The sequence below is a fragment of the Peromyscus maniculatus genome, chromosome 4, assembly GCF_049852395.1.
Source record: "Peromyscus maniculatus bairdii isolate BWxNUB_F1_BW_parent chromosome 4, HU_Pman_BW_mat_3.1, whole genome shotgun sequence".
Lineage (NCBI taxonomy): Eukaryota > Metazoa > Chordata > Mammalia > Rodentia > Cricetidae > Peromyscus > Peromyscus maniculatus.
Window position 1 is genome coordinate 69,941,405 of NC_134855.1, and position 23,980 is coordinate 69,965,384.

At 50.1% G+C, this 23,980-nt stretch overlaps 1 protein-coding gene across 1 annotated transcript in view; it reads left to right on the plus strand.

Moving 5' to 3' along the window:
* Positions 1-1,455: 1,455 nt before the first annotated feature.
* Positions 1,456-23,980, plus strand: part of Syt13 (synaptotagmin 13) — a 40,946-nt gene continuing 18,421 nt past the window's right edge. The window contains exon 1 of the mRNA XM_006997480.4: positions 1,456-1,762. Coding sequence (XP_006997542.1) covers positions 1,580-1,762 — 183 coding nt within the window. The 5' untranslated portion in view covers positions 1,456-1,579. The remainder of the gene's footprint in view (positions 1,763-23,980) is intronic.

Below are 23,980 nucleotides of genomic sequence, written 5' to 3' on the forward strand. Positions count from 1 at the left end.
TCATAAGTACCCAGCACACTTAGAGCCCACAAACCACACCTAGCTCTCAATGAGTCAAACCTTCTATATAATGGAAAATATCAAAAGCTCAGTTTTCCAGAGCTAAGACAGTCGCCTTCCTGCACAAATTCTCATTTTCCCTCACTCTTAAGCACACATATTCTCCACATTGTGAGACCTCTGTCCCAGCAGCAGTGTCTGTTACTGTCAGCCCTCCAAAGATAGGGCCTGGAACCAGCAATCACTGAGTGTGGATTCAGGATGGTGACAGGGTTCCTAGTGGCCCGTGTCCCCTCTGAGCCTCAGCATCTTTAGCCATGTAGAAGGTAAGGTCCCTGCCAATCAGATCAAGTAATAAACGTGAGCCATAATGCAGCCAAAAGATAACTACCGGGACACAGGACCTTCAAGCCAGACACCACACCGCACCAGTCAGTTCTCTGCCACACCCTAGTCTGCCTCACCTCCCTGCTTGCTCCCCCCACATTCCCTCTCCCAGCCTCTGTCTGTTCCATCCTTGGTGGGAAGCCACTGTGAGCCCAGGGAATGAGACACCTCTACTCCTGTGTGAGTGCTTGCAAAGCTTGGAGCTTCTACCTTACCAGCCCTGGGATAGGGTGAGTGGTGGTGTGATGAGCAAAGGGTTAGCAGTCTGATGAGGAGACCAGCTGCCCAGAGTGAGTTCCCGGTCTGAGCTGAAGCCCTGGTTCATTGGGTTGATTGACACTGTGTGACTTCAGTTAAGCTCCAGTCCTTCCTAGGTCCTGCTGCCTAGGTGTGTGTGTGTGTGTGTGTGTGTGTGTGTGTGTGTGTGTGTGTGTGGTGTACACATGCATGTGCACAGAGCATCTAGATAACACTGAGATTACCCTCCTCCCAGGAAGTGTGTGTGTGTGTGTGTGTGTGTGTGTGTGTGTGTGTGTACGTATGCTTGTCTTATGTCTATGTGCATGTGTGTTTGTGTGTGTATACACAGAGCACTAGGAATGGCTTTAAGCCACTCTGAAGTTATCACATGCCAACGTGTGTGTGCCCATGCATGTGTATGCATATGTGTGTGCATACAGAGTATCTATCTGTGTATGTATGTGTGTATCTGTGTGCTCTAGGAATTGTACCACACAACCCGGAGGTTATCACCTACCAGTGTGTATGTGTCTGTGGGGCAAAGGGGTGGGGCGGGGGATTGACCCCAAACAACCCTGATGCTAATGTGTGTGTGCATGTGTATGTGTATATATATATGTATGTGTGTGTGTGTGTGTGTGTGTGTGTGTGTGTGTGTGTGTGTGTGTGTGTTTGTAGGCACAGAGCACTAGGTATGGCCCCGCACAACCCTGAGGCAACACCAGCCAAGACCTTCCTGGCGATAGGGGGTGGGTCACATGGTGGCGGGGAGGGGGTTGCGGTTGACGTGCCTCCGGGTCAGCCTCCGCCTCTGACGTCCTTACAGCCATCCTCCCTCTCGGCTGGCTGCGTCCCCGCCCTCGGAGTCTGGAGAGCTGCTGGAGCCCGGCGGGAGCGCGAGGTGCAGGAGGCCGGCGGGAGGCAGGCGGGCGAGCCGCGGGAAGCAGGCACCATGGTGCTGTCGGTGCCTGTGATCGCGCTGGGCGCCACGCTGGGCACTGCCACCAGCATCCTTGCGCTGTGCGGGGTCACCTGCCTGTGCCGGCACATGCACCCTAAGAAGGGGTTGCTTCCACGGGACGGCGAGCCCGACCCTGAGAAGGCGAGGCCCGGCGTGCTTCGGCCGACCCAACAGGTGAGTGCGGGCGGGCCAGGTGGGGTGGCCGGGTTACTTTATGCTTTGCCAGACCGGGAAGGGGACAGCAGACCTGCAAGCAGGGGTCGCGGTGGCCCTCAGTGATGGGGGAGGGACTTGAAGGAGAATGGGGGATGAAGGCTTGAGAGGGTTGGGAAAGGAATGAGGGGGTGTGTGGGGGGGACGGTGTGTAGGGAGGAGAGGCTGTGAGCCTTGGAGAGAAGATGGGAGAGCTTCAGGTTAGGGCACCCTTCGGGGGATACTGAGGAGAAGCCTGCAGAATCAGGAGGCAAGGGTAGTGGGGTCTGCCAGAGGAAAGAGGGAGACCTTAGGCAAACAGATAGCTGAGAAATAACCAGAGGGGAGGTGGTACATCCTCCCTATGTGTCCCCCGGATGGACAACAGGAGATGCCTGGGTCTAAGCGTGGCCAGTGAGGAGGAGCCTTCAGGACCCCCACGCCTAGCAGCTGAGCCTCAGCATCCCCGTAGATCTCGGGAGACTGGAGGGCTTTTATCCCGTCATATGTGGTTCTCAGAGCCCCCCTCGAGCTGGAAATGGGCTATGTGCTGTGTATCTCAGGCAGGAAGGGCAGCGGGGGCTGGGAGGTCTGGGGGAAGAGCCTTCTCCATGATCTGTGACCTCCAGAATGCTTCTCAGGTGGAGGACAGCCAGAGGAAGGCTGGCCCTGGGTCAGGGATGCATCAAGGACCTCCCAGGACCATGAAGATTCCCTGATTTTAGCCTTCTGAGAGCGTCTTGCTGTGAGCCAGTCCTCCCTTTTCTAGTAAATTAATTATTTAGAAGCCCCCCAGGTCCCAGAACGGAGTCTGCAGTCGTTGGTCACTGTAGTGAGAGTGAAGGGAAATGGCTGCTGTCCTTGAGGCACTTAGAATCCCATACAAGTGACATTGTCACTGGTAAACAGGAGCTGGTGGGCTGTGGGATGTCAGCCTGGAATGATCAGGAACTGGGAACAGTGGGCTCCCCAGTAGTGAGGGTGTGGCTGGCTGCCTTTCCCTCCCATCTGGCGGTGCTGAGAGACACCTGAGGGACAGATGGCCATTCTGCTGCCTTTTAGTGGTGGCCATCCTGCCCTGCCCCTAACTGGGGAGCAGATAGTGTAAACAGCCTCCAGGCTCCCTTCTGACTGTCCTACTGACCCCCCAGTAGCCCACACAATGCTGATCATCAGCCAAAGACCTGCCAGGTTATTTCTCAGCAGCTTAAAACCCTTCAAACACTTCGTTAGAAAAAGTCGCAGCAAACCAGCCATGGCTTAGTCACCACCATACTGCCTTCCTGGTAAGACCTTTACATGTTTTGCTTTTTAACAAGGGTACAAGGGAGTAGCCCAACTCACAAACTAGGAAACACAAACTCAGGGAGCGCAAGTGACTTGCCCAAGGCCACCCAGTTTTGGAGCCCAGCTGTCCTTGAGCTGGTCTCATTTTAGAGCCCTTGCTAGTAGCCCCTCCAGCCATTCCCTACCCCCTCTGTCTGGAAGGTGCCTGTCTCTGCAGCCAGGCTCACCCCAGCGCCTCCTTCTGCAGTGTTTGCCTCTCTGGCTTGGTGATTATTCTTCTTGTCCCCCACTCCTTTTCCACACAGATGGCTTCTTCTCAGCCATTAGCTCTCTTCTGAGGGAGGATTTTACTTACTGGCCCATGAAACAAACATCCTTGTGGCTGTGTCCCCTCTCATTCCTTCTAAAGCTGTTTATAACACTCCCTATCCTGGCTGTCATTCATATTGGCCACCTGCAAAATATTTATTCCCAGCAACTGGAAACTGGCATTTGTGCAATAAGAAGCCACTGGCAAACAAAGGCACCCAGCCTTCTTTTCCAAGGGTCTGTGTCCTTGCAGCCCAGGGCCAGTTCTGGAGGCTGGATGATGTCTGCCCATGAATATCTGTTGATATGTGATGCCCACCCACCTAGGTTTCTCCTCCTGGTTCCTTGGTGCCAGGGAATTTGGCAACAACGTCTAAATTGATAGGTGTGAGTACTCAAGGTGTCTTGGTAGCCACTGTGTTCTGATTCAGCCACTGACCCAGATATAGTAACTGACAAAGACGACGCAGTTGATTTCAAGGAAGCCAAGGAGACAGTCAGCAAGGCTCACTGAAAATGTTCCTCAGAGAAAGGACGAGGTGCTGGAGGGAGGGGACTGTAAATCTCTGTTTCCAACAGAGGTCTTGTGGCTAGTTGTGTCCCTGCTGAGGTCTGGGGTGTTTGTAGGGTGCAGCATCCCTGCCTCATGCTTCCAAATCTCATTGGTTGTGTTGCTGGGAAATGCCTTTGGTGTCATAGGGCAGGCCTGGGAATCTGGTGTATGCCCCAAATGAATAAACAAAATTGAGGTTTGTATTGAAAAAGAGCTTGGAGGTCTTTCAAGGGATTAAACACTTGCCAAGAGTATGCAGATGGAATTTAAGGGGGTCAGGGTCTTGAATAGGGAGAACAAGATCATTTTTTTTTCATCATTAACTCAAACTGAAACTTGGCATTTTCTATAAGTGGGACTATAAACAAGAAAGCGCGGGAGTGTTCTGATCCCTGAGACTTTGTTCTCAAGAAAATCATAGCTTGTCTGAAATATGCTGCCTGGGTTGTAGACACTTCCCATGCTGATCACACTCTCCTCCATTCTAAGTTATGGTGTTTATTAAAGTCCCTGATCCATCCTGCAATTTACTACATTAATAAAAGACTGCACGTTCCTGGATATATGCTATTGACTATTCCTTTACAGCCTGTATACTTTGCTTCCTGCTTTTTAAGCATCCTGGAGGCATATCTGAGAGTTTCTCTAGACAGGGAAGGAAGGCATCAGGTCATAAATGATTGGGAGCTCCTACTGAGGGCCAGGTGCCAGAGGGTAGAAGCTCTCCACAGCATCCCCTCTTGTACCCTGCTGGCTTCAGGTCACAGGTCACAGTGCTTTGTCCTAGAGTTAGACTCATGTCCCTTTGTCCCACCTACTTGGACAAGGTCCCCCCTCATTTGTGTCTAGCCTTTGGGGGGATGCAGAGAATTCAGTCTTTCCATACAGGCCATTCCATTCATGGTCTGGTGAGATCATTGAGAACATCTCAGTCTGCCCCAAGAAGTTTGGTTACAAGTGACCTGTGGCTTGAAGCATAGTCAGGGAGGTGGCCTTGGGCCGGGGTGGGGTGCCCTGATGACCATTCCTCTTCCTTCACAACTGTCTCTGAATTTATTTGTAAGCTGCCTTCAGAACCCCTGGCCTCCTCCCCTGGAATTTCCTCTTCCTGGGGTTCAGGTTGCAACTGCCCTTTTTGGCATTCCTGGTGGGCAGAGAAGCTGCCCTCCTTATTGAACATCCTGAAGTCATCTCCTTGCATGACCCTAAGGGGTCAAGATGCTTTCATTTTAGGATTCTGTTTCCCCTTACATGGCACTTACCTGGCTGTGACCTTAAGTGAATCTTTTCAAAGACCTTTTAGGTTCCCAGGGGACCTGGCACTGTCCTCTCCAAAGCAGCATGTAGCCAGAGACTTCAGCGAACTTGCTTGGCTTCAGCAATAGTCACCCTGCTCCCCTGTCCACACCCCTGCTCCTCACTGCCACAAGCACCCAGCTCACTCAGTGCTTCCCCCGCACAGAACTGAAATGATGGCTTCGGATGGAAGCTTAGTTCCAAGTTTTTATGGGATGCATAAATGCTGAATTTATGTCAAATAATATATGCATAGTAGAGTCCTTTCCCCCAAGATCAGGAATGCATCCTTCACTCTTCCATGTCCCTGACAATGTCTGCTGGAAAGCAGGGCATGTGATCACCCTGATGTGTATATTGAATGAAAACACTGTATCCAACATGGAGTAGAGGGACGAACCACAAAGGAGGTCATGCAGGCCAGTACACACTTCGAGGAGACCTGGGAAGCCAGGCTTGAGGCACGCATGGAGCTGCCTCACAAGACAAGGGAGGAACAGAGTGAATCTGGCTGATGAGGGAGTGAGGAGCCTCTAGACTGTGATCCCGGCTCTGCCTCTTCATGTAAGTGCCGGCTACATGGTTTCTTTCTTTTAAAATTCACCTAGCCTTATGGTTATGGTTTGTGTGCTCTCCTCTAAGTGACAGTGTATCAACATGGTTCCTATTAAGCCATCTCACTGTGACATAGTGTTTGTGAACTTTATGAGGACTAGGCCAGTACTCTCATCATGGGGGCTTTTAGGCCTGGGATCCTCCTGTACATGGTCCGTCACAAGCCTCCTCCTGGTGCTATCCATTTGCTGTTTCTCCACCTGCAACATAAAAGACTCACTCTAGGAAATGGGGTCTCAATGCCATCAACGGGGCCCCAGGACGCTTTAATTGTTCTCCTTCCCATGACCTCAGAGCATTACCCCCGGGCTGGTTGTTTCCATTACACCCACGAATGAAATTGGCCAGGCACAGCTGTTGTCCCACATATTAATCACATCATTCATTAAAGGTTAATGAGTGCATCCTAGGCAGAGCATGTGGTGAAAGGCAGACACGCTCCTCCTGAGGACACAGAAGGTGCAGCCAGCAATTGCCACAGAGCATGGTATGGTGCTGCATGATGGGCAACATTCAGGAGCCATGAGAAATCCTAAAGAGAAGCTAGGCCACCCATGGTCCAAAGTACCCCCTTCTCCATTTCTGAGTGGCCACTCTCTGCTCATCTCTTTCGTTGACTCTTAATGACTGGAGGCCCTGTGAATTCCTAACCCCACTCCTGGAACTGATTGGACTCTGCCTGTTTTAAGGCCTGACCTCCATGGAGTCTCAACCTGTTACTTATTGTTGTTGTTGTTGTTAGTTGTTGTTGGGAACGAGGGAGGCTTGAACCCCATGCTTCCTACATACTAAGTACATGTACTACTGAGCTACCACCCGAGCCCAGTTCCCAGCTTTTTAAAGGATCCAACTCCCAAATTTCTGTTAGTAAATCCCCTTCCATCTGTACAACAACAATGAAAGTTCCAGTTCCACAAAGTAATAAACATCAGGGCTGGCACTGCCATCGACACATGTTCTTTATATGTTCCAGATACTTGCATTTTACAGGTGAGAAATGTGAATCCAGCAAGCTTATGTAACATATTCATAGGTAGAGCTAGGACCCAAACTTATGAAGTCTGGCTCTAGTGCTACACTTTTGATCACTTGGCTAGAGCTTAGTAAGAAAAAGCTAGTCAAAATTCTGTTCAGGCCGCAGTTTCCCCAGACAGGTGAACAGGTGTCTGTGAACCTGTATCTTTGAAAGTCAGCTTCCAAAAACCTCCCCTCCCTTGCGGGGGGGGGGGGGGGGAACCTCCCCTGATGCTTGGGGTTATTCTCTGCTTTGTACACCCATCAGCTCTGGGCACTGGGTACAACCCTGGGCCCTCCTGAGAGATTTTAAACAGTAAACATGTTTGGGCTGGTTGCTTAGCAACAACAAAGACAGTATGAATTTTTCATCATGAGATTAGCATAAATTATTTCAGGGAGATAAACACACAGCTTCAGGAAGTGCTATGCCTTTCAAAGTACATACAGGGAGAATATATGTATCTGGACCCATCAGTCACTTCCCAATGGCAGGTCCTGACCTATCACATTCCTGGTTCCTCCCCTAGTTTCTCTTTGTGGTATGGCATATAGATTAGTTAGTGTGATGATTAGTGTTAATTATCAGCTTGACAGAATTTAGAATTACCTGGGAGATGGGCCTCTGTGCATGCCTGTGGGGATTATTTTGATTATGTTAACCAAGGTGGAAAGGCCTGTCCACTGTGGGTAGCACCATTCCCTGGCTGAGATCCCGCATGAAATACGTGTAGAGAAGGAGTTGAACAGTACTGTGCATTCACTGCCCTCTGCTTTCCTGCTATGAATGTGGTGTGATCAGCTGCTCTAAGATCCTGCATCCTGACCTCCCTGCTATCCCGTGAATGGTGAGCCAAAGGACAGCCTTTCCCCCTTAAACTGTTTCTGCCAGGCATTTTATCACAGCAATAGGAAAAGTAGCTAAGAGTCAGTCAGGCTCATGACTTGTCCCCTAGCGGAGCCTGTACAGAAAGTACTGCTGCTCCCTGCACAGGGTTTTAGAAGCTGAACAGGTCATCAGCAACTGGGAATGCAGGAGAAGGACTCAGTGGGAGAAGAGCTGAAGAAGCCAGCCGGGCTTGAGGCAGAGGGAGAAGGGAAAGTGGAGACAACAGGCGAGGACCCAGGACAAGGGAAGACAGAGGCTGCACCTGAGCCAGGGCCCAGAACTATCAGAACAGACATGAGCTCTTTCCCGGGCACCTGCTGTATAGCACAGGGGTGCTGAGGCCAAGGCTCGCTCTTGGCTGCTGCGAGTACAGCTGCTCTGCACCATCCTCTGCCAAAGGGCAGCAGTAGCTCACCTCCCTCTTGATCATCCTGCCTCGGTGCTCAGAACCCACAGAGCTTACTTCTTGCTAGCCTTGGGGAAACCTGATTTGAGGATGAGAAGAAGAGCTTCACAGAAGCAAGGATTTTTGTTTGTTTGTTTTTATGTGTGTATTGTGGGTCTGTGTGAGTGCCTGTACGCCATGTGCATGCATGCAAGTGTCTGCAGACGTCAGAAGAGGGCATCGCATCCCCTGGAACTGGGACACAAGCATTTATGAGCTACCACGTGAGTGCTGGAAACCAAACCCAAGTCCTCCTCAAGGACAAGTGTTCTTAATCACCGAGCCATCTCTCCAGCCCCAGCAGAGCTGAGTTTTAACAACTAAGGAATTCTCTGTGTGGGCATCAGAACCAACACAGTCAGGCACACAAAATATCCCATAACCAAGTTATAGGAACTAACATGTCAGCAGAGGGGAAAGAAAAACAGAAGGAAGAGGCATGCCCCTCCCTCCTCCTCCTCCCTCCCTCCCCCCTTTCCCCTCCCTTCCTCCTCCCTCGCTCCCTCCCTCCCTCCCTCCCTCCCTTCTGTTATCTCTCTGTCTCTCCTCCTCCTTCTTCTGAGGGTTGGGGTGTTCAGATAGGGTCTCACTGTTCTATCTATGTAGCCCAGGCTAGCCTGGAACTTGCTATGTAGACCCAAGTTGTCCTGGAACTTACAGATCCTCCCGCCTTTCTTCCCAAGTGCTGGGATTAAAGGTACATACTACCATACCAGTCCTCTATTCCTTTCCTTACCCTTGAATTACATTTATTGAGCACATACTGTGTTCCAGACTCAGTGCTAGAGAATGGGTATACAGCTGTGGCTGCTCCCTCACCAGTGACACAGTGACTTATTCTCTATCTTCATGAAGCATGTGGTGCTGTGGGCAGGATCAGAGTCAACAGAAGGCTCAGTGTGTGTGAACTGGGCAGAGCTGTGGTCAGACTGTGGGTCAGTGAGGCTCAGGCAAGCAGCCCATTGCAGCCCAGGGTCAGGTTTGTCCTCTCATACATGCTCAGTATGTTCTGACGCCTCTGTGGAGGATGTATAGATTCTGTTTAATTTGTGTGTTTTTGTAGTAGGGTAAAATTCACACACAAAGCTAACCATTTTAAAGTGCATGAATTAGGAATCAGTGCCATTTAGTACATTCACATTGTTAAGCACCTGCCACCTCCACCAAGTTCCAGAACATTTTCATCACCTCAGCAGAAAACCCTGTGCCCACTGAGTAGGCAGCCCCTTGTCCCTCTTCCTCCCAGGCTCTGGAAACCACCCATCTGCTGTCTGTCTCCATGGATTTGCCTGTTCTGGACATTTCGCATAAATAGAATCATTTAACAAGTGACCTTCTGTGTCTGGCGTCTTGCAGTTAGCATAATGTCTGTGTGTTTTTTTTTTTTAAAGAGATTTGTTTTATTTTTAGTTATGTGTATGGGTGTGTGTCTGAGCATGTGCTGCAGGTACACTTGAGGCAGGGGACTGACTGAGTCTCTCTGAATGGGAAGGTACAGATGGTTGTGAGCTGTCTGGTGTGGGTTGTGTGAGCCTAGCTTTGGTCATCTGTAGGACAGCAAATGTTGATAACTGCCAAACCAGCTCTCCAGCCCCATCACTTAGAACATTTTTCTATGGTGTTGTCCTTTCCCTTAGTCCTGCTGTCCTGGACATTCCTGTGCTGGATGCTTGCGTTTCTACCTTTGGCTCTTTCAGGTCCACAATATACATGGGAGTTGAATTCCCAGGTCATATGGCAATTCTATTTTTAACTTTTGGAGGATCAGCCAAACTGCCTTCCATGGACACTCTGCCATTTTCTATTCCTCCAGCAATATTCTATAACTCTTTGGGCATTAGTTCTGATTTCCTTCCTCCCTCCCTCCCTCCCTCCCTCCCTCCCTCCCTCCCTCCCTCCCTCCCTCCCCTCTTTCCTTCTCTCCCCCTTCTTCTTCTGAGACAGCCACCCTAGCAACTGTGTGAAGTTGTGCTGGATTTAAACTGTACCCACACACCCTGCCCAGGCTCACCAGCTCTAAGAAACGTAGCCCCCAGCTACTGGTGCTGCATTGGAAGGTTGAGGAAGTGGAGCCTTGCCAGGGGAAGTGGGTCACTAGGGGTGGGTCTTGGGGTTTTACAGCCTGGCCCCATTTCCTGTCTGCTCTCTGTTTCCTGATTGCAGAAGCAATCTGACCAACTGCCTCACCTCCTGACACCACCTTTCCCACATGACGGCTTGTGTCCCCTAAAACTGTGAGCCAGAACAAGCCCTTCTTCCCTTAGCTTGTTTCCCGTCAGGTCTGGTCACGGCAGCAAGAGAAGGAACTAATACACAAGCGTATCTCACTTCAGAGTTTTCTAAGCCTGTCATGGAAACACTCATTTTAAAATTATTCTTGTGCGTTTATTCTGGTTTAGATTCCTAAATTCTTTAGCTGGTTTTTAACAGCCATTTGCTGTCTGCACTGGCTGTTTATTGACATGGACCTACACAGGTACACCTGAGACTTCGAGTCTCAGAAGAGCTGGTGCGACACAGTCGAGAAGTCTGTACCTGCCATTCTGCTGCTTGAATATTGTCACTGTCCTCTTCCTCCGTCCCCCACCCCACCAAGCTTCGGCCCCTCATGGATCTCAAGACGCTTCAATCAGACACTCAGTGTCCTCTAAGCTCAACTTCATCTTGCATATAATTTCTTTATGTCTTGATGATGACAGGCCAGAGCAATATCAGGAGGAGCTTTGACGTCCCCAATGGGGCTGGTGTGGCACGCATGCAAGCCTTCCCACCACGATTTTTCACTAAGTGCTAATTCCTTGGCTAAAGGGCTTTTCATACCTTTACAGTCCAGAAAAGTCTTGGGTGGTTTTCACACAGTATTGAAGGGTAATTTCAGAGATATCTGGAGAGGTTGGTTGGAGGTTTAGGGTGGACAAGGCACGCATTATGATTTTCCCCATGAAAATGATGGAGTATTGCTTGCCTTCTGAAACGTGCTCTACAGGAACGAGTCAAGATCCAGCCACGAGGAGCACTTACACATGTGAGCGTGTGGATGAACAGCCGCAGGAGAGGCCTGTGGGAACTGTGTGTGATTAAGTCCACCTGGCAAAGGCCCAGGGCCTTTTGATATATTTCATTGATTTTCTTTACCCTCCCTTCTGCTCATTAAAGCCAGAGTGTACTTTACTTTCTTAGAAACAGGCGCAGAGCTTTGCCTAGCGAGAAGTGGGGAAGGCTCAGCGAGTGAATGGATGGGGACTGGACAGGTGATGGATGAGCAGCTGCCTGCAGCCGTGGCGTACTCACAGCACAGGAACAGGGAGGCAGGAGAGCTCCGGGCTGACCGGGCAACCTCTGCGCCTGCCTGGGCAACCTCTGCGCCTGCCTTTTAGTACGACAGAGAGCCAGGGAGCGGTGAGAGGTGGGGGGAGGGCAGTCCCAGAGCAGGGTGGCTTCCCTCCCTGTAGGCCTCCATTCACTTGGTTAGCATAGGACAAAATAAAAATCTTCCCCTTGGGCTCAGGGAGCCGTCTTGGTCTGGAAACTGCTGGCTGTGCAAGCCAAAGGGTCTGTGTTCAAATCACCGGCACCCGTGTGAAGGCCTGGCGGAGTGATGAGTGTTTATAATCCCAGCACCAGAGAGCCAGAGAACCAGATATCGACCTCTGGTCTCCACGTGCACATGCACACAAGTGCAAGTGTATTTGCACACACCAACGTGTGCAAACATCTTCACTTGTGAGGATGAGGCTCCAACATCCAAAAGTTCATATTGTGCCTGACAAAGGGTCCAACCTGCTCAGGGTGACTGTGCTGCTGAGGCAACATGGAGGGGATGGGAAGCACCGAGGAAGAGAGAAAAGTATGTTTGTGCATGCATGCGTGAGAGTGCATGAGTGTGTGTGTGTGTGTGTGTGTGTGTGTGTGTGTGTGTGTGTGTGTGTATGACAGGGAAGTAGAAGGGAGACTATGCCAGGGGAGAAAACTCTCTAAAGAAAGGGAGAACCGAAGAAGAGGGTGAGGATGGGAAGAGAGACCAACTTTCAGGCTGGGGATGTAGCTTAGTGGTCGAATGCTTGCCTGGCATGGATAAGGCCCTTGGCTCTGTCCTCAGCTGTCACAAAAGGAGGAGGGGGCAGACAAACATGACCGGAGGATGACAGGACTGACTATGACAAGGAGAGTTCCCTCCACATGTGAAAGAAGAGGGAGGGAAGAGGAGCAGAAGATAGAGTGGCCGAGAGAGGGGGGAGCAGAAGATGGGCTGAGAGGGAGGGGAGGCTAGTTGGAAGGGCAAATGGAAGCAAGGCACAAAAGTGACACACAGGCATGAAAATGTAATAATGAAACTCAACTAAAGCACTCATTGTTAAAAAGTAGGACATCGTGCAAGCTTGTGATCTCAGCCCTGGGGAGATAGAGGCAGGAGAGCAGGAGTTCAAGGTCATCCTCGAGTACATAGCAAGGTCAAGACTGACCTGGGCTACAGGAGACCATATCTCAAAAAACCAAAATAGTGATGACTAAAGAAGAATGTTCTGGAAAGGATTCAGAGCAGGGGAGAACACCCTAGGGAAGAGCAGGGGAACTGACGGAGATGGTCACAGGCCACGTGCTTTCCTTCGTGTTTGCTGTCCCTGCCTTTCCTGGTTTCCTGTCTTCCTTTCTCTTGGTGCCTTGAAGCAGCCTCCATTTCCAGCATACCTTCCTCCACCTGGAAGGAAAGGGCAAGGCTATCAGAGACAGGTGGCGGTGTTATTTCGAGACAAAATCCAACCCGAATTGCGGGGCCATCCTCGAGCTGTGCAAGTGTGTCCCCTGAAGAGCTCAGCTCCTTCTGCACAAGGGGATCTTAGAAGCAGCCCCGTGACGGGCATCTTTGGTGCAAAACACGGAGTGGCAAGAAGCGCAGGAGTGTTGGGAGTGGCTGACTCGAGGCCAGAGCTTGCCAGACGACATCAGGACAAGGATGAGGAACAGGGGGGTCTTTGGACTCCACGGCACTCTGGAAACAGTAGGTCACAGAGACAAATAGGGAAGCTGGAGGTGAAGCTAGTCAGAGGCCTCCTGGATGAGGCAGGAGAGCTCAGCCTGCAGCCGGCATGAAGAAAAGCCGGGAATGGAGGGCACCGTGTCTCAGGGTGCCCTGAGAGCATCATACCCCTCAGAGTCTAAATGGACAAAGCATCCTTTTGGTCCCCACGAAGCCAGCAGGGGAAAGTGTCAGAGGACAACGGGAGTACTTGCAGTCCCACACAAAGGAGAATGAGCTGCCAGCAGCAGAGGAGGTGAATGCCTGTTAAACCTCACCTGTGGTGTTTCTAGAATCTTCCTTCATTTTAGGAAAGCTCCAGAATCCTTCTGCAGAGGGAGCACCTTGGCTGTGTAGCCACTAAAGCCCATGGAAGAGTCCTCCAGGAGCACTTCCAGTGGCAATCTGTGACTGCTTATACCTGAGCCTTGAAGTCTGGAAGAGTGGGTTGTGGCTACTTGCAGGGATCCAGGCAGCATTGAGATTGTCCCCAGGGGAGGCACCTCAGGGCCATGGCCGCCTCAGGAGCACAGAAGGGTGGCTCTGGCTGAGGCTGACTAAGCTGGAGGAAACTCTGCTTGGGGACTCTGACAGGCTGCCTTGGGAGGCTGTGTTAATTGCAACAGTAAACGAACTGGTAATTGGGCTAATAAATAGTATGAATAATTAAGCTGCCTTCAAAGGCTCTTCTCCAGTGGTTTTGCTATAGTCTTTGAATGAGTGAGTTGATGAGGCATCTGAGTAGGTCTACCCTTCTCTTTCCCAGCCAGTGACCTAAGCTTTCCTCACCTGCCTTGGTCACCTGTTAGCTGCGCCCCCGTTACTGCGTCATCATGGAGATGAAATTGGGTAGCATGTTGTGATGGTTAGTATAGACTGTCTACTTGACAGGATGTAGAATTACAAAAGAGACAAGCCCATGGGCCTGCCTGTGGGAATTGTCTATATTAGGTTAACTGAAGTGAGAAGACTCACCTTAATTGTGGGTGAGGCCATCCCAAGGGATGGGTCCCAGACTGGTTAAAAAGGAGAAAACTAGCTAAGCACGAGAGCATCCAACTCTCCGCTTTCTGACTGGAGATACAATACAACCAACAAGCTCCTGCGGCCACCCCATCTCTTCCAGAATGGACTGGCCCTTCAAACTGTCATCCCAAACAAACCCTTCCTTGAGCTTCCTTCTCTGGCATTGTATCACAACAACAAGAAGTAACAAATGCACACACAAAGCATCGTGCCCAGAATGCAGTAAGTGTTAGGTGGGAACTGCCCCTTGGTGCCTCCGAGGCCTCTCTCTGAGCCCTCCCGACCCAGCTCCAATCTCACCCCATTCCCACCCCTCCGAGGCCTCTCTCTGAGCCCTCCCGACCCAGCTCCAATCTCACCCCATTCCCAACCCTGCCCCAAGCAACCCCTACTTTCTGTTCCTTCAAGCTCTGCCCCTAGAGGCTCCTTCCTGTCAGCTACTCTGGCAGGACAAGGTGGTGTTGGCCCAAGGAGACCTTCCCTTGACTCTTTCCTGCCAGGTTGCTGGAGGTGGGCTGCTATACCCATAACAAAAGGGCACAGGTCCTTTCAGGGGACTGTCTTCACTCAGCCATCTGCCCTGGGTCTTGTGACTTCCTTTACCCATAGCCCCTTTGTCCCTAGGGGATGCCAATGATCCTGCTGCCCCTAAGATACCCACCATTCATGTTTCATGTTGATGCCTTGACCCTCCAGTAGTGTAATTGTTTAATGAAAGGTCCCCTATCTAGTCCTCCACCTTGACACCTAGCGTGAATGTATCATGTGCTCCTGCCCAAATCTTACAGTGGGTGCTCAGTCAGAGTTAACCATCCTCACAGACCCTGACAATTGGCCAGGAGAAAGCTGAGCAGACAGTTGAGAGAAAGTACCAATGACACTGGCAAGGTGGGGACCAGCAGTGAAGACACTTCTGTTTACACAAGACCCCAACCTTTATGCACAGACTTTCATTTTCCCTCTTGGTCCAATGTCCAGCTGATACCTTGTACATCTTACAGCTTTTAATACCTGTTGCCAACCAACACCTGGGAACAGGGCACTTCAGGGTGGTTCTCATTTCAAGAAGCTTGGAGAAACACCCCAAGTTTATAGTAACCGGGAACCAGCTGTTCTGATGTTCCTCACCTCCCATGGTCTAATCACATTTTTGCAATATTTTGCAGGCCCCTTGATGGGGGAGATGCAATAGGCTTGCATTTGGTTTAAAAGGAAGAACAGCTGTCTCCAAATGGCAGCTGGACTGGAGGAGCTAAGTGGCTCTGCTATGGGGCTTGGGCGTGGGGACGTCTCTCGGTCCGGATTCTCTCACAGGAGAGAACTTAGTAGGAAAGACAGGCTGTGGGGTTTGGTCTACTTTGTTACTGCTGTTGTTTTAGCAAAGCTAAGCAAAGCAGACACTCCAAAGAGAAACTGGGATGGGCTTCCCTAAGAAGCAAGCACCCCAGTGGGTTCTGCATTATGCGTTTGAAAGACATTTTATGACTATTTATGAAGTAGGTGACATATTCATGGGCTAAGGTAAGCCATTTCGCTCCCAAATCGTGGTAGACCAGATATCCCTTTTAGGGTATTTCTTCCCATGACCCTCTAGAAAAGCCATAAGAGTAAGAAGTCAAAACCACAATGTAAACGATGTGTGTCTTTAAAGCCAGAATCTTTAAGAATACACACACACACACACACACACACACACACACACACACACACACACGCCACACCCTTAGTTAGCATACATGTGGGAACTGGGTGAGTGCCCTAATTTCTAATGGGTGATCTCATGGCAACAACCTCACCACGGCCACAAAAGGGGCATTCTGATCACGAGGAAATACAGCTGCCAATACACCAGCATCCTCGGCTACCTCATCTCCAACTCCTACCTTAACCAGCATCTGCCCCTTATAGGCCATGCCCTGCTGACTAGACAGGAGGGCCAAGGGAGAAACCAGCCTGTCCTTCAGGTCCTGCTGTGGGTAGCCATGCAGCACCTTCCTGAATAGCTCTCTCTGGAAAGTCTACAGAGAAGCCTGGACATGCTCCTCCTGAGTGCTGCTCTCGCAGACACCTCTCCCCCTAACATGGTTCCCCCTTAAGTCACCCATCTCCTCAGAGGTCTCCCCCGATGCTCCTTTCTTCCTCTTGGTTCTTGGTGCCCCAGATTCCTCCCACCTAGACCTCTCCCACCCTACCACGTGGCTTCCTCCCTCCACCTCTCACTTCTCTTTCTGTCCTTCTTGCATGCACCTGCTGGTGTGAGTCATCGGGATGGGTTTTGTTCAGGTCATTCTCTGATCTCAAACTGTCCAAAGCTCTCACTGCTTACAACACAGAATTCTAAACCTTTTGTTCCGTGTTCAAGGTCTCACATTCTTTTCCAATCCCACCTTCCTCCTTGGCATACTCACAATGCCATGAGCGTGTTCCCCTCCAGATCCAGGGCACTGCCATTCCTATTTGGAATGGACTCTTCCACCATTTGGTATCCTCAAATTCTAGGCTGAAGTCCTCCTCCTTCTGATGACACGGATGGTGAGGAGGTGTTCTTTTGGCCTTTGGCAGCACACAGCCCAGACATTGGACCTGTTAAGACCACATTCAGGGAACTGGAGTGATGGATCAGCAGTTAAGAGCACTGGCTGGTCTTGAAGATGACTTGGGTTCAGTTCCCAGCACCTAAGTGACTTTAGTTCCAGGTGGTCCAACATCCTCTTCCGGCACTTGAGCACCTTATGCACGTGGCACACACTCACACAGACACATACACATAAAAAAAAAAAAAACAAAAACAAAAAAAAAACAAAAAAAAACTATTACTTATAAAAGGCCACATTCAGCAGGTTGGGAGAGTAACTCAGTCATAGAGGGCTTGCCCGCACACATGAGGCCATGGGCCCCACCTCCAGAACTACCAAAAAATATTTTTCTACAGATGCACCCAGGGTAGCAAATACCTTCCATCTTGCATATCAGTTCTTATCCATTGATACAGCACAAGGGTGCCTGAGCTCAGGGAGAAAGAACCCTTTGATCGATTAGCCATGTCTGCCATGAGCTCAGGCCGGGGAGTTGTGGCATAGGTACTTCCTTGTTCCTGATTATGGAGCCTCTCACACAACCCCTCAGTCCACTCCCTGAAAGTAGGACCTTGCTCCTGCTTGCTTCGGAGGCTGGGAGAAAACACAGAGAGGAAATAAGTGGAGCTGACTAATTGAAACCTAACCAGATGAGGAGGATCTGGGCTTAAGCCCAAGAGCTAAGGAGAATGCACACCTGTTTGCACCACACTTTACCATCCTGGCTGTTTGCACACCTCCAGGGAGGAGACTGCTGTGCCTTCCACATGGCTGGGCAGAGAGGACAGCCGTTCCCGAGAATTGCACCTCTCTGCACTTTTTCCACCCCGTGTCACCCTTGATGGATGATTTATACGCTTGAGGGCCTCAGCAAATGTACTTCCTTCTCTAACATGGGGAAAAGTTTTGAGGATGCAAATGTGAGCAGAAGGTGTTGTTAGGATAATCTTGCGTGTACTCATCATTTCACGGGGAAAAACAATCCTATTCCAGTAACATGTGATTTTTCAATAAATTGGCATAATAGCAGTGTTGAAAACTGTTGTCCTGGCCCATGGCTTCATCAATTATGCAAGGATTATAGAATCAACAATTCCTCTGGCTGCTCTGGAGGAAGGTTCTAGATTCAATGTCAAGGAAAGTGAGCAGGGACCATGTAATAAAGTCAGGCATGGTTACACTTGTAACCCAGTCATGAGGAGCCAGACACAGGCTTGCTAGCCAGCCCAGGCTACTTGGTGAGTTCTAGGCCAGTGAGACCCTGCTTCAAAAGAACAGAGTAGATGTGCCACCTGAGAAACAACAGCTAAGGCATGTCCTCTGGCCTCCACATGCCTGCACACACATGTGTACCTGAGTGCCAGATAGGTGCATGCACTCAAGCATACACACACACACACACACACACACACACACACACACACACACACACACACACACACCAAACAAACAAACATGGTCACCACAGATAAGAAATGGAAGCAAAAGTATCTAAAGGATTAAAGTGGATCACAGGCTGTATGACGCCCGTCTGTAAGACTCCCGTCTTACAGAAGCCACTCACAGGCCTGGCTGAGCTCTTGGACCACAGACGGACTCAGTTTAACAGAGTCTCTGCAGATGCAACACAGTGCTGAGGGAGGGACCTCACATGGAAACTTCGGAGGTCAAAGGCTGGTGGAGAGAAGGCTCTGGCGTCAAAGGTCACTAAGGCACATAAGGAATGACAAACCCAGATTCGAACAGAAACCAAATGGTAGAGGGGGTGACGTGCAAACACCCAGGCAGTCCATTAAAAACAAAGACAACGAGTCAGGAGAAGGAGGCCCATGGGACACAGTGTCAAATTCTTCCGTACTTGAGAGCAAGTCAAGAGCCAGCCTTGGGTGCCTCCGTTCTCAGTGGTTACCGTGGGTATCCAGACACGGCTGCACACGGCACCAAGAAGGCACGCAAGCGCTGAGCAGCATGGCTTTGGGGGGATTTGGGTTCTAAGTCTGTCCAAGCGGCACATGTGCAGCTTTGGACAAGCTTCAGCCTTTATATTTTTGGTTGTGAGCCTAGCCTTTAACGGCTGAGCCATCTCTCCAGCCCAAGCTTCAACCTTTATGATGCTCCCTTTCCTCCTTGGTAGAGAAAATGTTATTGTTTTGATTTTTACTTAGCTTTACATTTTTATTTTATTTTTTTGTGTGAGTGTTTCACCTGCATAGATGTCTGTCCACCACTTCCATGCCTTTGTGGAGGTCAGAAGAGGGTGTTGGATCCCCTGGAACTGGAGTTACTGATGGTTGTGAGCCACCATGTAGGTGCTGGGAATTGAACCCAGGTCCTCTGGAAAAGCAGCCAGTGCTTTTAACTGCTAAGCCATTTCTCTAGCCCCCATTTTTACTTATTAATACTAAATATAGCATTGGGCTGGTGAGATGGCTGAGCAGACACACGAGGCTTGAGTTCCATCCCAGGGATTGACACGGTGGACAGAGAGAACAGACTCTGTGAGTGGTCCTCTCACCTCCACACACACACTGTGTACACTCCCTCAACCCCACACAAATAAATCCATAAATGTGACTTTAAAATTTAGACAGTGTAGAAGAGAGGAAATATTGCCTGTGTGGGGCAGGTGGAAATTGAATGGAATGAAGTTGTGTTCCATTTTGCAGAGTGTCCCCGACACAGGGATTTTTAAGGAGACAGTAGCCATATTGCCTTTTCCTGCTCTGTGAATGGGTTCTAATTAATGCAGGAATCACCTCTGAGGAGAAATATCTCTGGGCAGGATCTTGTCTTGTTGTGGCTCCTGTTCCCATTTGTTCATTTGGTTTTTGAGACAGGGTCATTCTATGTAGACCAGGCTGGTTTTGAACTTGTCTCACAGCTTCCAAATCCTATGTGCTGGGATTCCTTATGTGCAAGGCCACGCTTAGCTCTGTTTTTTGGTTCTGTCTCTTCTCAGAATGGCGTGGTCCAGGCCTCTTCAACCTCCTGGTCCACGTGGGCCTCACCGTCACTCACTTGCAGACTCAAATGCTCTCTGGATACAAACTTTCAGCCACTCACTGCCTTGCCCCAGAGTCTCCTCTCTAGTGCCTCCGTCTATCAAGCCTCCACTCATGCTTTGGGGTGCCTAGTCCAAAGTCAGGCTCTCTGGGCATCTTCCTGCATGGCTCCTTTATCCCTCACCTCCCCTTCCCTGGGTGCTGTGATTCCAGTGACCTCCCTCGGCCGCTAACTTCACTGGAGGGACCCCCACCCCCACCCCCATCCCTGTCATCACACAGGTGCAGACCATGTGTGAGGACAGAGACAGGCGGCTGCCATGGCTGCTGGCACAGAAGATGCCCTTCATAGTGGAGGATGACTGACGAGATGCATGAGGGAATGACTAGGAACACAGAGGTGGGACATCTCCCTCGTCCCTACAGCTGGCTTCTCCTTACATCTTCCCACAGCCTTGGGAAGATGCTGTCCGCTGCCAGCAGAGAAGCACGTGGCCAGGATCGCCTACAGTCACATACCTGGGTCCAAATCCTAGCTGGTGTCTCACCCACCACATTGAGTTCAGACTTACCACTCTGTGCCTCAGTTTCCTCTTCTGAAAAGCAGGCAGAATGATGGCACTTTCCTTATAAGGTAGTGAGGTTTAAAGAAACCCCTCTGGCAGAATGCTCAGACCTGTAGCTGACACCTGAGTGGGGCACACACAGATTTAATCAATTAATAATCAGGACTTTAGCTTAAGAAGGTTCTCTTGGCACTTAAGTTCTTATTGACATAACTTACTCTCTTCCTCACTCAGTAACCCTCTGCCATGGTCTTAATACTTTTTAACCAAAATTGTCTTTGGTGACTAGGAGCGTCTAGATCTGTGTCTACTGAGACTGTCCTCCTTATGAGGACATTGACTTGAAGATACTGTCACTACTGCTTCTTGGCCCCCAGAGGGCCAAGTGCTGAGTGAACGGTGCTGAGTGAACGGCCAGATGGATGACTGAGCACAGAGACAGGGCTGTCCCTCTCTAGTTATGTCGTCCTCTGTCGTCCTCTTGCCACTGACAGAGGAGTGGCACCCCCCCCCCCCCCCCCCCCCCCGCTCCTAGTCTGCTGTGTTAGGTATTGGCTAGGGGGCTAGGTATAGTACGAACTACATGATCTGTCTATCTGTGAGTCTGTCTGTCTACCTAGGCAAGGTCTCAACCAATAGACCATTGGTTCTCAACCTTCCTAATACGGATCCTTTTATACAGTTCCCTATGATGTGTAACCCTAAAATCATTTGATAACTAATCTTGCTATAGTTATGAATTGTAATGTAGATATCTGACATGCAGGATATCTGACAGGTGACCCCAAGGGGGTCATGATCCCAGGTTGAGAAACACTGGCCTAGACTGTCCTCAGACACGCCATGTAGCCAAAGATGACCTTGAACTCCTAATCCTCCTACCTCCACCTCCCAAGTACTAGGATCAAAGGTGTCTGCCATCCCTGGCTCCTGTAGTGCTGATTGAACCCAGGGCTTCATGCATGTTAGACAAACGCTCCACCAACTGGGCCACATTCCCAGCCTCCAAAACTAGCCTTTTTAGGTTTAAAAATAGCCTCCCAGAGAAAATAGAGTAGGAAGAGGTGAGTACCGAGAGAAGGGGATTTGGGACACAGGCTTGGAATACACAGAAGAGGAGGTCGCCATGGAAACACTGCTTGGCGCCAGGACAAGGCGACCAGCTGTTTCTTCAAAGTGACGCTCTGCTCAGCAGTTTGAAACGCACACCTCTTTCACTGGGACCCTGTGGACTCGCCCCTGAGCAGCCAGGCGGATCTCCCTTCCCTGTGTTCTAGGGTCTACCTCAATCTAGGGTACCACATAAGGTGCAAGCACCATTCACATTAGTGGCCCCCTGGGAGGCTTCTTAGACATGCAGGTTCCCCAGACTCCACCTGAGCCGGGGACCTGGGAATCTGATTGTAAATCCCTCTGTGTGAGTGATGTCTGCCAGCTAGCTCCTCCAACAGTCCTGTCCCCCGACAGCAGGCTATGCAGGGGGCGGTAGAGAGTGGAGTAAAACTCGAAAGTGTTAGTCTAGGTTGGAAGGAGCTCCCACTGCTCTCTACTCGACCATGATTTTGAACAAGGAACCAGTATCTATCAGTAGGATGGCATTGATCTCACAGAACTTCCTTTACGGAGATTTAGAGGGTGCAGGGAATTGCATGGGATCAATGCAGGGCACAGGCAGGCAGAACCATGGTGTGAAAAAGGCTGTAAGCCTGAGTTTAGAGAAACTAAGGTCCTCCTTAGACTGGAATAGTCTGCTTTCACAATGTTTAGCCCCCGAACTGGGAAGAAGGAGGGCTATTTGTTACAGAGCTTGTCCGTAGTCTTCCCTGACCAAATTAAGTTCCCAGGAGAGCAAGGCCATTCTCACTACAAATTTAGCCTGAAGGAGGTATCCTTCCCCTGGAGAGATGGCGATTATGTACATGCACATTTGTGTGCATGTATATGTGTGTGTATCTGTATACTTGCATATGTGTGAATGTAGAGGCCAGAGATCAACCTTGGGTGTCTTTCTTCGTACTTTTTGAGTCAGAGTCTGGAGCTCACTGACTCACTGTCTGGCCAGTGAACCCAGGGAATCTGTGTGTCTCCATCCCCTGAATGCCAGGATCACAGGTGTGTGCTACCATACCATGCTATTGACGTGGGCACTGGGGCTCTGAACTAAGGTTCTCATGCTTGCGCACTAAGCCCTTTACTGACTGATCCATCTCTCCAGTCCCCTGAAATGTTACTTTAAAAAAGATGTCCCAGCACAAAACCCCAAATTAATAACCAGCAGGGTTGCTGAGCACCTCGTCTGTCACATCACAGACCGCTAGCTCCGTAATTAACTTCTGCTTTCTCAACATAAACCTCACCTGGGAGGGCATCTGTCTCTTCTCCTGGAACCCTCATGCTCAGGTGAGGCCCGGCCTGAGGTGAGGCTCCATCAATATTTGCTCATTAGATGCAGGTCCAGGTCCAAATCCTCCCTCCCTGCCCCCAAGCCATCTGTCAGCCTGCAACAGCTGATAGAGACAGAGCCTGAGGCTTCCAGACCGCACTTCCTTAGGAAGCCAGAGCCAGGAAGGCAGGGGCTGGGGCGGGGAGGAAGGAGGCAAGGCTGGCACACAGCAGAGCAGCCTCCACTTGGCACCCAGGGTGACAGCTGGGGCTGCAGGGGTCACCTTCAACCCCAATGCTCCAAAGACAGTGAAGGGGGAAACAGGAGGAAGAACAGAAATTCACATCAGGCTTCTGTGCAGGGCTCAGGATCCCCCAAGTGATATGGGTTTTTCACCTTTTTTTTTTTTTTTTTTTTTTCCAAAAGAAAAAAAATTGTAGATGTCATTTGTGGAGGAATCTTACTCTAGCCTTGGCTGGCCTCCAACTGTGATCCTCCTGCCTCCGCCTCCTGAGTGCTAGAGTTACAGGTGTGAACACCTATGCCAGCTTCAATATATGTGTGTCTGTATGTATGTATATGTGTGTTTGTATATATGTGTATATGTATGTATGTGTGTATGTATGTATATGTATTTGTTTGTGTGTATGTGACTGTATATACGTATTGGGTTGTTTGGGTTTTTTGTTTGTTTTTGCTTTTGTTTTTTGTTTGTTTTTCAAGACAGGGTTTCTCTATGTAGCCTTGGCTGTCCTGGAACTCACTCTGTAGACCAGGCTGGCCTCGAACTCATGATATCTGCCTGCCTCTGCCTCCTGAGTGCTGGGATTAAAGGTGTGCACCACCACTGCCCGGCTGTACTGAGTTTTTTGAAAGAGAGTTTCACTTCATAGCCCTGGCTGTCCTGGAACTCAATGTGTAGCCCAGGCTGTCCTCGACTCCAGGCACTCCTCCTGCCTCTGCCTCCCGGCTGCTGTGATTACAGGCACATAGGGTACCATCATGCCTGACCACCACACCAGGCTCACTTTGCTTTGTTGTGCTAAAAACACATGACATGAAATCTGCCACATGTTGTGTGCATATGTAAGTCTATGGTGTCAGATACCCTCATAATGCTGGACAGCATCCCAGCATTTTAGTACCACTTTACTTCTGGGTTGGTTTTTGTTTGTTTGTTTGTTTGTTTTTTGTTGTTGTTGTTTTGTTTTGTTTTTCGAGA